We start from the raw sequence: 14,258 nt of genomic DNA, 5'->3' as shown, positions 1-14,258 counted from the left end.
TCTCCTGGCTTCTGGGTGGTTGCTGGCTGTCCTTGGCATTTCCCGGCTTACAGACTGGCACATCACTCAGATTTCTGCCTCCATCTTCACATCACCTTCTCCACGTGTCTCTTCGAATCTTCTCTTCTTTCAAGGATAGCAGTCATTTGACTTAGGGCTCACCCGAATCCAGAATGATTTCATCTCAAGATCCCTAGATAATTACAGGTGCAAAGACTGTGTTTCCAAATAAGGTCGCATTCTGTGGTCTCAGGTGGCATGCATTTCTGTGGGGTACTAGTCAACCCGCCACACTAGCGTTCCTTACTCTTAGTTTCTGTGGGTTTGTTTAGAAATGAAACTCAAAATGTAACTGTTAGTCATTAACCTCTTACCTTGCCTAAGTAGAAGCCAAATAGACTTTAAAGCATAGGCATAGAATCTGGAAACTTGCGCTTAATTGCATTTTTGGCAAATATTTTCATCCCAGCCTGTCCTCCCCCGCCAGCCTGTGAGCTCCTGGAGCTGATCAGTGACTTCACAGAAGCCGGGCCAGTTTGGGGGTGCAGAGGGTACATTGCAGAGACAGAGCTTCTGTAGAAAACAGATTATAACCCCATAAACAGCTGGACCTACAAATTGATGTATATTCCTACAGGGAAGCTGTTATCACCTTTACAATTAGAAGAAATAATCTTGGTTATTTAGATTGTGTAAATGTGCCCAAGTACATCAGTATTAAAACAGCTTTTCTTTGAGAACATTTGCCATTATTGTTCACTCAGTTTTACTACTTTATGCTTTTGATGAATTTATCCTCCTACAGCCTCAAGAAGAAAAAAAATAGTGTTGAGTATTATCTTTGATGAGCAGAATAAAAAATAGGGCTATTTTTAGCAGGACATTGACAAACTGTGCATTTAGGGGAAGAATATCAGTGTAGTGAAAACTGGAAAACGTGCTGTGTGAGAAATGATTAAAGTATTTTATCATTTAAGATAAAGAAAAAAAAGTGGTAAAATTATAGATCTGAAAGAATTGAAGGACTGTGTGGAGGAGGTGTTAGATTCATTTCAGAGAATTCTAGCAGGATGGATTGATGGAAATACTAGGTATGTGTATCTTCTCTTAAAAGGGAAAAAACTTTCTAATAGAGCAGTTTCAATCTAGAATGGACTGCCACTGTTCTGAAGTTGTGAATTCTCTCTTAAGATGAAAATTAAGATTAAAATTAAGTGTTCTCTGTTAAGATAGAAATTCTGTAAATGCCAGCATGGGCTAATTTAGTCATCTGATAGGGACCCTTTGAGTAGCTTGTGAGTTGCTTAAGTTTGCTCTCTTAACATCTCATTCTTATGCTTGTAAATTGTATTTCTACCCCCAAAATGTTTTTATGTAGACTGTTTTTCTTGTTCCATTGAAATTTGTAGATATTTCTGTATCGAGAAAAAAGCAAACAGGTAAGAAAAAAATTTGATAATCTTCATAACAGAGGAAAATTCCTTAAGATTGATATCTTAGAAAATAATTAGGTTGTCCTGTAACTCTTGTGCTTGGGCAAGGCTCACTGTGTACGGTCTGATTTGGTGTGTGCATGCTAAGTCACTCATTCGTGTCTGACTCTCTGCAACCCCATGGACTGTAAGCCACTAGGCTCCTCTGTCCATGGGATTTCCCAGACAAAAAGACTGGAGCAGGTAACCATTTCCTACTCCACAGGCTCTTCCTGACCCCGGGATTGAACCTGCATCTCCTGTGTCTCCTGCTTTGGCAAGTGAATTCTCACCACTCAGCCACCTGAGAATGTGTTTGTTATGGTATTGCCTTTGGAAAGCTTTTTATTTATTTATTTTTGGCTATGTCCCATGGCTTGTGTGCACGTAGTTCCCCAACCAGGGATTCAACCTGGGTCCTCGGCAGTGGAAGCAGAGTCCTAGTGACTGGACCACTAGGGCATTCCCTGTTAATCTTTTGATTAGAGGATTCTGGCGTCTTTAGCATTCCAAATTGCAATAGACCATTGTTTTCACTCAGTCATAAGAAGTCAGTAAAAATACCTATTGTAAAGTAAAATCCAGAGCAGCTTAAAAAAATGATTTTCAGAAATTTGTGTGAAAAGCCTCTATCAGAGAGATAGATCATATGTCGGTAGATGCCTATTTGAAAAAGCAAAGCTAGATAACAGGGACCCTTTATTAAACCTTTTTTCTTAAAAATTTTTGTTAAGTTTGATATCCTTTTATTTATCCATGATTTAATATATCCTATCTTTCTTCAAAATTATTGAATGTCTCATTCCTGGAATTCTACTACATTTTAATATATTTACTACCTTACTAGTAACAATAATATTTTCTATTTATTGGTCCTTATGGCTCAGACAATAAAGAATCTGTCTGCAGTGCAGGAGACACAAGAGACTTGGGTTTGATTCCTGGGTTGGGAAGATCCCCTGAAGTAGGAAATGGCAATCCACTCGAGTATTCTTGCCTGGAAAATTCTATGGATGGAGGAGCCTGGCAGTCTACAGACCATGGGGTTGCAGAGAGTCGGACACAACTGAGCCACTAACACTTCTCACTTGTCAATGATGTTTCCAGGCACTATAACACTTAACTCTAACAAGATGCCTTATTGAGTGAGTGAGTGAAGTTGCTCAGTCGTGTCCAACTCTTTGCGACCCCGTGAACTGCAGCCCACCAGGCTGCTCCGTCCTTGGGATTCTCCAGGCAAGAATACTGGAATGGGTTGCCATTTCCTTTTCCAGGGGAACTTCCCGACCCAGGGATCGAACTCAGGTCTCCCGCATTGCAGGCAGACTCTTAATCTCTGAGCCACCAGGGAAGAGAATACCTTTATTTGCTTTATAATATCTCACAGTGACCCTCAAGACAGGTCATGTTATCCCATGTGCCAGTGAGGTGAGTAAAGTGGCTCAGACACTCAGAGAGGTTGTGTCTGGTCCACTTGCGCATATCATAAGCAACTGAGCCCATTTAAAGCCAGATCTTTCTTAAAGTCCTCTTCTTTCAGCTCCATCAGTTTGCCTTTGAGCAAGTAGGAAAGTTAGACTTATTCTTGTCAGCTACTTCACACATATTCCAGATTAAACAGTTTTTTTTTAATTGAAGCATGATTGCTTTACAATATTGTGTTGGTTTCTGTGTACATCAACATGAATCAGTCACAAGTGTACATATGTTCCCTCCCTCCTGAACCCCGCTCCCATCTCCCTCTCCATCCCACCCCTCTAGGTTGTCACAGCACTGAGTTGAGCTCCCTGTGTGACACAGCAGATTCCCATTTGCTGTCTGTTTTGCATATGGTAATTATGTGTTTCCATGCTATTCTCTCAATTGGTCCCACCCTCAGTGAATGGATACAGAAATTGTGGTACATATATACAATGGAATACTGCTTAGCTATAAAAAAGGAACATATTTGAGTCAGTCCTAATGAGGTGGATGAACCTAGAGCCTATTATACAGAGTGAATAAGTCAGAAAGAGAAAGACAAGTATTGTATATCAATGCATGCCTATGGAATCCTGAATTCTTTTGAATGAGAGAACTACCATCACATGTGTTTCTTAAAAGTCTGGCGCTAGACATTAATTTGCCTTGTGTTTTTAATCAGTGACTATTCGTGTGTAAGTGTCTGCCTCCATTACAAGAGAATGGCATCTTTAGAGAGATTTAAGCAGCACAGGAAGCTGCTCTGCTCTTTTCCAGTCTGAGCTTTGATTGTCCACAGGCAAGAAGAGTGATGAGATATTGTCACTCAATTGAGATGATTCATTCAAGGACCAAGATTTAACAAAGCATTTCCACCATTTTGGTGGAAATGTTTCTAAACTGTCGTATAACATGATCCTGCTCTGTACCTGTCAGGTACTGAACAGAGTTTAAATATTTCTGGTTAACGTTCCGTGCATGCTATTGTTACAGTGACGATCTTAATGTTGATTGAAGTGTCACCAAGACCATCCTCCACCAACTACTCACGCACGCACTCTGAGTTTTAAGGTCCTATTTCTGAGTGTCACGTTTTTAGAAATCTTTCTTTGTTGCTGTACTAATTCTTCTCTTCCCATTACTACAAGCTACATTTATCTACATTTACTGTATTTTATCCTAAGCTGTTGTGGGCTAGGTTCAGTTCAGTCGCTCAGTCATGTCCAACTCTTTGTGACCCCATGGACCTCCCTGTCCATCGCCAACTCCGGAATTTACTCAAACTCATGTCCATTGAGTTGGTGATGCCATCCAACCATCTCATCCTCTGTCGTCTCCTTCTCCTGCCCCCAATCCCTCCCAGCATCAGGGTCTTTTCAAATGAGTCAGTTCTTCACATCAGGTGGCCAAAGTATTGGAGCTTCAGCTTCAGCATCAGTCCTCCCAATGAATATTCAGGACTGATTTCCTTTAGGATGGACTGGTTGGATCTCCTTGCAGTCCAAGGGACTCCAAGAGAGTTCTCCAACACCACAGTTCAAAAGCATCAATTCTTCGACACTCAGCTTTCTTTATAGTCCAACTCTCACATCCATACATGACTACTGGAAAAACCACAGCTTTGACTAAATGGACCTTTGTTGGCAAAGTAATGTCTCTGCTTTTTAATATGCTGTCTATGTTGGGCTAGGAAATCAAAGTAGAAGTTCAGGTAAAATGAGTACCTTGAATTTGAATGAAACTTGACGATCTCTTGTGAATAAGTGTTAATATATTGAATTTTAGTGTGCAGTCTTTGTGTTATGTATTTTAACTTTCACTGGATAGATAAAATTGTCAGATAAGTGCCGTTATGTCCAACATATAAAGTGTGTTTGTGCTTTTTCTTAAACAGAGAAGAAGACACAGAAAATGAAGATGAAAAGAAAATCTGGTACTACAGCACGAAGGTCCAACTGGCAGAGTTAATTGACTGTCTAGACAAAGATTACTGGGAGGCAGAACTCTGCAAAATTCTAGAAGAAATGCGTGAAGAAATCCACCGGCACATGGACATAACTGAAGACCTGACCAATAAAGCTCGGGGCAGTAACAAATCCTTCCTGGCGGCAGCTAATGGTGAGTGGGAAATTCTTCTCATTTTACTTTTTGTTAGATTTTACTTTTTGAGATAAACTCTTGGTGTGAAATCACTACAAAATTTAAGAATGTATTAAAATTTTCAAGTATGAATATTTTACTTTAATTCTTTATAATATTTTCCCAATAGAACCTTGTTCATCCTAATTTAAATTAGAGACCCTATACATTTTAGTGTTTGGTACCTTGTCTTACTCGTTACTGATATTCTACAAATTATATTTGTTTTTTAATTCATAAATTTTATTAATAAACCTTTTAGGGAGTCCTGTTTTTAATTATGAGAAATGGTATTCCTTTAAAGTTTACTCTCTGCCTTTTTTTAAAAAAAAACTTTCAATTTTAGAATAATTTTAGAGTTACAGAAAAGTTGCTAAGATAGCACGGAGGGTTTTTCGCATGCCCTGCCGTAGGCTTCCCTTATTATCAGCGTTACATCCTGACTCAGCTGGTAAAGAATCTGCCTGCAATGTAGGAGACCTGGGTTGGATCCCTGGGTTGGGAAGATCCCCTGGAGAAGGGAAAGGCTACCCACTCCAGTATTCTGGCCTGGAGAATTCCACGGACTGGCTAGTCCATGGGGTCTCAAAGAGTCGGACACAACTGAGCGACTTTCATATTGGTGTGGTGTGTTTGTCATCACTGATGAACCAGTGTTGATGTGTTTAATAACTTATGTCTGTGCTTTATTCAGATTGCCTCAGTCCTTATCTAATGCCCTTTTTCTGTCTCATGGTCCCTTCCGGGACACCACACTATGTTTAGTCATCCTGTCTCTCTCGGATGTCACAGGTTTTCAGATTTCCCTTATTATTGACGACCTGGACAGGTTTTGAGGATTGCTGGCCAGGGACTTAAAAGAATGCCCTCAACATGGATTTGTCTCGTGTTCTTCTCAGAGTTAGCCTTGTGCTGTGTATTTTGGGGAGGAAGGCCACAAAGGTGAAGTGCCCTCCTCGTCATCTTATCCAGAGTACCTGCCGCCAGCGTGATTTATCACCAGTGATGTTAACTTGGGTCATCTGATTGAGGCAGTGTTTGTCCGGTTTCTTTCTTGTAAAATTACTCCTCCCACCCATACTGTGGTCTGGGGAGAGAGTCACTGTGCACAGCCCACTTAGGCCATCGGGAGTCACAGTCCACCTCCTTGAGGCGGCATTGATCTTACGTTGTTTGGATTCCTGCACAGATGTGCGTATTCTTTATTCAGTCATGTATATCAGGACTCATGGATATATATTTTACACTTTGGGTTATATTTTGATTACTACCTTATTTATTTTGCTGCTCAGTGTTTTTATTTTTATTCCCTGCTTTGTAACAAATAATGAATGTATATGACATTTTAAAAAAGTAAATAGTACAGGGACTTCCTGTACTTCTTCAAAAACTAGTAGATTTAGTTAACAAGAGTTATATTTATTCATATCTGGTAGTTGAAAGTATCTTTTATCACTAGATCTGGGTTTTTTTAATGTGTATTTTTTTCCATCAGATAAGTTTTACTCATCAGAATTCTTTGGGGAGGTTGATAATTGTACTAATATAATTAAGAGGATTACTTCCCCTCTTAATTTCCTTTTATGGATCCCAGCATTGCAATTGACAAATCCCTTTTTACTCTTGCAGTCTCAGCTTTTAGTATAGTAATAATGAGCCATGCTGTCCCCTAAAAAGCAATGTGAAATGTGTTTTTACCAGGTATTGAATTAGAAATATTTTCTAGAGTGAACTCGTCTGTATACAAAATTATGTATATAGTAGTATCATCTTAATCATGGGCTTTCCTGATGGCTCAGTTGGTGAAGAATACTCCTGCAGTGCAGGAGACCCAGGTTCAATCCCTGGGTCGGGAAGAATCCCCTGGAGAAGGGAGTAGCTACCCACTCCAGTATTCTTGCCTGGAGAATTCCATGGACAGAGGAGCCTGGCAGCTACAGTCCACGGGGTCGCAAAGAGTCGGCCACGACTGAGCAAGTGAGCGAGTAACACTTCATCATCTTAAGTAAAGAACAAAGCCAATATAGAAATGGATAATTAAAATGTTTAGTGGTCTGATTGGGGGGAATGTCAAACTGGAAATGAACTTGGGGAGGAATTGGTTAATTTCATTTGAATTACCGTGGGAAGGAGCACTGTACATTGGAGAATACATAAGGTACCACGCCAAAACAGTACCTGGGTCATTGAGGCACTTAAATTCTCTTCCTCTGAATAATCAACTGGGTGAATAATCAGCTTTTATCACTAAAAAATAACTAATTAGCATCGTATGATTATAGTTACTTTCCATTTTATATTTTTCAAATTTCCTACAATAAGCATGTTATAGTTCATGTAATTCAGCCTGTGATGTACTTTTAAAAATTAGTTAAATCTTTTGTAATAATCAGAAATAGAGCTTTGAGCATTAGGGCACAGTATATTCTTAGAGATATGTGGCCACAGCTTGTGGACAGCTACCCTCTTAGTACAACTGAAGTTAATTTAGATAAGGTAACGTGCACCTTGAATTTAATGGTGAGATCTAGACAACAAGTGACATTTTTCTTCTCTTTTTTTCTCCCCCTTCCCCTTTTTTTTGCTAAGGTACAACCAACCTGGTACTAAAGGTGGAGGGATTCACAAGGATTGAAACTTGATGGGGAAGAGAAGGGAAACTAACATTTTTGAGCACCTACTGTGGGCCAGGTGTTCATCTAGATGTTACACAAGCCTTTAATCCTCTCAGCAACTTTATAAGGAATGTATTGGCAATGAATTAAACATTCAGATAGAAGAATTTCCTATTAAGACACCGGTCTGCCACCATTACCTTTATTTGCTCTCTCTGGGAACCAAAATCTTGGCTATGATAGTTTAGGAGCATCCAGTCCAGGTAAATACCTAAAATAACATCTAGTGGTGTTCTTTAATTGGGGGTTTTATGAGATTTAAAAAAGACAGACTACTGGGCTCCTGAAATAGCCAAGAATAATTTACAGTATCTTATCAGTGATCTCAGAATCCCAGCTTATCCTTGTGACTTTTCTTTTTTAACCTCACAAATAGCATAAATCCTTTCACATTTTTAGCTCTCTGGTTGTTATATACATATATGTCCACTTCAGGAGAGTTTAATTCAGTTTTTTGGTGGTTTTCTTTTTTTTCTGAATATTTTTTCTGTTTTTTTCCCTAATATTTTTGAATTTGTCAAATATACAGAGTTAAAAGAATTATCCAGTAAATACCCATAAGCCTACCATCTAGATTCTAAAATTTATTATATATTTGTAACTGTAAATAGTTGGTTTTATCATATACCCCTTTGGTGATTGTGTTTTGTAATGCTTTATTCTGCTTATTTTGAAAGAAATTTATTTTTGGAATAAATTTTTTTCTGAGAGGAGATAATTTTTAATATTTGGTAGGTTGATTCTATTTAATTTTGAAATATTCCTGCCAAGTATAGACTACTATACCGTTTATAGAAGATGCATATTTATTATAGATCAGATACAACCTAGACCAATTATTTCTTGTCACCTCCTTAATGTTTTTTTTTTACGTTTATAGAAGATGCATATTTATTACAGATCAGATACAACCTAGACCAATTATTTCTTATGTCACCTCCTTAATGTTTTTTTTTTTCCCCTCCCCACTTTTTTGGTGTGTTTCTCATAAGGCTATGAGAACTGTATGTTACTTATAAGTCTTTGAGTACTGTAGGTCTTGAGCTGAAAATACAGACATATAGACTGATAATTATTTGTATACTTGATAGAGTAGATAACAGAATAGACTATTTAAAATTAGAACCTTTATAGAAAATCAGAGACCTTTGGTCATCCTACCTGTGCTTTCTACCTAATTTAGGTGATCTAATTTATAGTTTTGTATTTTTTTTTAAACTCTATCCTCATTATGTGGCAAGAGGGAAGTTGGTTGAATGTGTAACACTTTGATCAGGATAGAGCTATATTTGAAAGTAAGAAATGATATGGCTCTAAGAAAAGCAGGTAGTTGGTGAATAAATTTTCTTTTTCCGAATAAACAGTTCTTTTCACAGTGATTGAGATACTTGAATTGATAGATTCAGTGTGTGTAGCAAAAGTAAATGCATCAGGATTAATAGGAACTGAAAGCAGTGTAGATGTATAGATAGGTAAAAGGATACAAAGAAATGATGTAAAAAAAGGATCCTGGGGTGATGGTGAAGACAGAAAATACACGTATTAGAATTCCTTCTGTTTGAAATTGTCCTATAGCTGACTTAGATGTTTCGATAATCACTGACTTAGAATTCTTACAGGATTTAGGAGTAGGTGAAAGAGAGTAAGGAATTAACTCCAGCCATCTCAAAGATAATCTTTTAAGCAGAGAGGTCAGTGTGTTTCAGTGATGACTTTACAAGGTTTTTCTAATCCTAGGAAACCTACAATTTATAAAACACTGATGAAAATGAAGGTAGAGAACATTTAAAGAAAGGAAATTTAAAAATCCCGAAAGAGGTACCATGGGTGCATGGCTTTAGCATTAAAGATGTTTCTTCTTGTTCACAAACATTATTTCTCCTGGGAGTACAGTTTAGCAATTCTGAAACTGGTTTACTGTGAATAATAGGGTTAACCAAATAAACAGATATATTGTAATGAAAGCAGCTTCTGTCAGACGGTGAATTTACAAAAAAAAACAACAGAGCCATGGTTGAATGAACCACACACGTACTCCCCGCTACACACACACAGATAGATACAGAAATAATAAAGGTGTATATATACATGGGTTAGTATACGTATATACATTCCCTGGGTCTGTGGTGATGAGAGCAGTGACACCCCACTAGTAAGTACACATAGTGCCTAGATCATGACTTCTAAACCTCTTTCTCCAATTAAAAAAAAAAAGAGTCAAGATTCCTTGAGAGGTGGTATATTCTAGGGCTGGGCAGAGAAAACCCAAGATGAGTCTGGAGCATCTTGTAGTGTTGGAAAGTAAGGAAGGAGGGAGGGGAAGTGTGTTTAAAAGGATACAGGACTCCCTGGGAAAAGCTCCCAGTGGCCAAAAGCTGGACCAGTTTGAGCAACAAAGTAAAAAAAAACGATAGTATTGTATTATGATGTAAAGAATGTCAGTATCCAGGGATTTGTGTTGGTATACCTTGCCGTCTGCACCCATGTTATGGTCTCACTGCACCGAGGTTGAAAGGAAGTTAGAGCCATTAGGCTTTAGTGATTTTCAGAAAGCTATGGGATTTCAGAGAGGAATGTTTAATGGGCCTTTGTTTTCTTATTTTACAGTGGAGGACCGAAGGTTAACTAGCCTGCCCAGGCTCACATAGTTAAGTCAGATCTGTGCTAGGTCATGGGTCACTAGGTTTTTGTCACCGAACCACACTGCACAGACTGTGTGTGGGTCTGTGTCAGCTTATAGTTTTTCTTATATGGCAGAGGATATTACAGTAATCTGTAGCAATCTCAATTTTAAAAGACTGTTTTCTAGATGTGAAGATAACCAAATTGGTCAAGTTCTATTAAGTATCAAACTGTTACTGGTAATCTTGATCCTTGTTTCAGAGTTCTTAATGCATTTAACAAATTTATCTTTTAATAGCTTGTATTGAAAACTCTTAAGTGACACATGTAGTACCTTATACTTGGTAATATGGAAACAAAATTTTTTTTATTTGTTTTATTATAGAAGAAATTTTGGAATCCATAAGAGCCAAAAAGGGAGACATTGATATTGTTAAAAGCCCAGAAGAAATAGACAAGGACAAGAATGAGACTGAGAATAGTAACTCCAAAGATGCTGAGAAAAGCAGAGAGGAGTTTGAAGACCAGATTGTTGAAAAAGACAGTGATGACAAAACACCAGATGACGTCGATCCCGAGCAAGGAAGATCTGAGGGTAAAGACATTACTTGGTTAAAAAGAAATATTTCATCAGTGTTAGGAAATCTCCAATTTTACTTGCAAAATGAAAATGAGGTGTTTTTTTTAAAAAAAATTACAAACAGCTATTTAATTTTACATTTCTAAAGTGATTAGTATATCCTTCCTCCTTATAACATGTATAATCATTGTAATGAGTTTTATATATTGGTGGATTTGCTATGATTTTATATCCATATCTCTATACTTCTTAATAAGGTATGATTTTCCTATGAGATTTGTTGGTGAAAAATCACTGTTTTTCTATCAGAATATACACTTTGGGGTGATAAAAAATGTTCATTTTTATGTTGAGTACTTAAACATTCTTAATAATACCAAATATTCTTAAATACCCTTTGGATTACCTGCTGCAAAAATATCCCAGAATCTAATTGCTTCAAAATGGCCATTGAATAGAAGCCAGGTTTTTTGGTGCTCATTCATTTTCAGTGGATGACTGAATGTGGCCATTTGTCCTCGAGCAATTTTAAAGGGTATCGTTAAAGTTTTGTTGTGCATTTTACTGTAGAGCCAACAGAAGTTGGGGATAAAGGTAACTCTGTGTCAGCAAATCTTGGCGACAACACAACAAATGCTTCTTCCGAAGAGACTGTTCCCTCTGAAGGGAGGAGTCCCATGGGGTGTGTCTCAGAAACCCACGATAGCAGCAACATGGCAGAGAAGAAGGTGGCATCTGAGCTCCCCCAGGACGTGCCAGGTACAGAGGGCAGTGTATCAATGCCTCTGTAATGGGGGGAAGTCCTTCCCTTGAGTAGTGAAAGCTGAATGTCACCTAAAACCTTAAAGTATGTGTTCATTCATGCTGCTTGCTTACATCAGTGCCATCCCTGACCGCTAAATTGTCACCTAACATTTGGAGTTTGACAGATGTTCCTGCACTTAGTGCTTGAAACTCATCATAATCTTCATGCTTTTTTAAAGTTCATTTAGCAGTTTTTGTTTAATAGACTTATTTGTATATTTGTCACCAGACCATAGTGGCAGATATTTTGGTTTTAACTACTCACATGCTAATGGCTCAGTGTTGAATGATTTGACCATTCCAGTTCTGTATGTACTAACAGATTAATTTTATGTTTGCATGTGGTCATGTAAGTTTCTTTTTAACAACATTTCAAACCATAATATTATAATAGAAAACCATTGTCATGTATTTTGATATGAAAATGTAAGTTAACCAGTAATAATTTAAGCTTTTTAAAATTAAAATTAATACTCAGAGTAAGTTATATCACATCAAGAATGTTTGATATGCCTTTCCTTTTGCCTTTTTTAAAAAAAGAAAACATTTTATCATAGGAGCTTGATGTATTTTTTTAAGAAGGCAAATTTAGAAAATTAGATAAGCAAAACAAGAAAACAGTGGTGATCCTATGGAAAGTCAGTAATTGTAGTTAATACTGTGATGGAAATCCTGAAAGAGTATTTTTTAGTCCTTCTGGGAGAAATGTAGGGATAGCTTATTGTGATGAACTTGCAGTTCCCTGGTGACTAAGGATGTTGAACACCTTTAGTGTGCGTGTGTGTGCGACTGTGCACACACATGCTTCTGTGTGTGTGTCATTTGGATGCCTTCTGTTTTGAAGTGCCTATCAGTTCTTTTGTTCGTTTTCTATTAAGTGGTTTCTTTTTTTGTCTGTGGTTGTTGCATAGACTGGGCTAGGTTCAGTCCCTCTTCTCTATCCTGACTGGAAGCAAAAGTTTCTACATTGATTTTTTAAAAATAATGTTAACCCAATCTCATATTCCTGGAATAAATACAACTTTGTTGTGACGTATTTTTGTTCTTAAATATTGTTGCATTCCATTTTTAATATTTTGTTTAGAATTTTTGCGTCAGCTTTCATGAATGAAATTGACATGTAGTTCTCCTCTGATAATGTCTATGTCAGGATTTGATGCCTAGATTTCATTGGCCTTTTAAAATGAATTTTTATTTTACAAGTTCCCACTTTTCCTTTTGTCTGCAAGAGTTTCTATGGGTGGATGTTGTTTATTCCTTAGATGTTTGCTAAAGTCTTTTGGTCCTAGAGTTTTCATTGAGGGAAAGTTGTTGTAGATTTCATTTCTTTGGCAGATAGTGAAGTATTCATGTTTTCTGTTGATTGCTTGTGTCAATTTTCTTAAGTTTTATTTTTCTAAGAATATACCATTTCATTTCCATTTAAAATTTTACTGACATGATAACTGTTTTTAAGTGTCTATAGCACCTGTAGTGATGTTCCCTTTTTTCAATCCAGAAATCATTTCATGAGACTATTAATAATTTTTATGAGTCTTTTAAAAAAATAACTTTGGGATTCCTTTTAATTTCTTTTCATTCTTGTGAGTTATTCCTCCCTGCCTTTTTCCCCCCTTAACCACTCTGTTGAGTTGTAATTGACACACAGAAAGCTGTACATACTTGATGAGTTTGGAGATAAAGATGCACCGGAGCCGATTATACAGAGTGAAGTAAGCCAGAAAGAAAAACACCAATACAGTATACTAACACATATATATGGAATTTAGGAAGATGGCAATGACGACCCTGTATGCAAGACAGGGAAAGAGACACAGATGTGTATAACGGACTTTTGGACTCAGAGGGAGAGGGAGAGGGTGGGATGATTTGGGAGAATGCCATTCTAACATGTATACTATCATGTGAATTGAATCGCCAGTCTATGTCTGACGCAGGATGCGGCATGCTTGGGGCTGGTGCATGGGGATGACCCAGAAAGATGTTATGGGGAGGGAGGTGGGAGGGGGGTTCATGTTTGGGAATGCATGTAAGAATTAAAGATTTTAAAATTTAAAAAATAAATAAATAAAATAAAATGTTAATACTCATAAAGAAAAAAAATAATAAACAAATACTAATAGAAAAAAAAAAAAAGATGCACCGGTGAAACCATCACTGTAATCTGTGGCATAAACATCTGTCACCTCCAAGTTTCTCATACACTCTTTATTAAATTTTTTCTTCTCACTTAATGGATGCTTTCATACCTTTTAGTTTTTATTTTTTGCTATGGCTGTCATCAAGGCTATGCATTTCCCTCTGTATACTGCTGTAGCTTCATCTCACTAACTTTAATATATTATTTTGTCTTTATCATTCAGTTTAAAATACTTCCTGATTTCTGTTATATATTTTTTAATCCATTGCTTATTTAGAAATCTATTGTTTAGCACCCAAACATTTAGACATTTGCTAGTTATATTTTTGTTACTGATTTCTGGTTTGACAAACTGGAGTCAGAGA

General features: G+C 37.2%; 1 protein-coding gene across 32 annotated transcripts in view; it reads left to right on the top strand.

Moving 5' to 3' along the window:
* Positions 1 to 14,258, top strand: part of BPTF (bromodomain PHD finger transcription factor) — a 133,869-nt gene that overhangs the window by 50,809 nt on the left and 68,802 nt on the right. For 28 of the 32 annotated variants that reach the window (XM_069541803.1, XM_069541829.1, XM_069541823.1 and 25 more), the window contains exons 3-5: positions 4,828 to 5,051; positions 10,755 to 10,964; positions 11,520 to 11,708. In XM_069541803.1, the coding sequence (XP_069397904.1) occupies positions 4,828 to 5,051; positions 10,755 to 10,964; positions 11,520 to 11,708 (623 nt within the window). The remainder of the gene's footprint in view (positions 1 to 4,827; positions 5,052 to 10,754; positions 10,965 to 11,519; positions 11,709 to 14,258) is intronic. The other 4 variants (XM_069541828.1, XM_069541820.1, XM_069541811.1 and 1 more) reach the window with 1 other exon arrangement.

Source organism: Ovis canadensis, chromosome 11 (genome assembly GCF_042477335.2).
Source record: "Ovis canadensis isolate MfBH-ARS-UI-01 breed Bighorn chromosome 11, ARS-UI_OviCan_v2, whole genome shotgun sequence".
Lineage (NCBI taxonomy): Eukaryota > Metazoa > Chordata > Mammalia > Artiodactyla > Bovidae > Ovis > Ovis canadensis.
The sequence above is the reverse complement of the archived record's forward strand: the minus strand, read 5'-3'. Positions and strand labels throughout refer to the sequence as shown.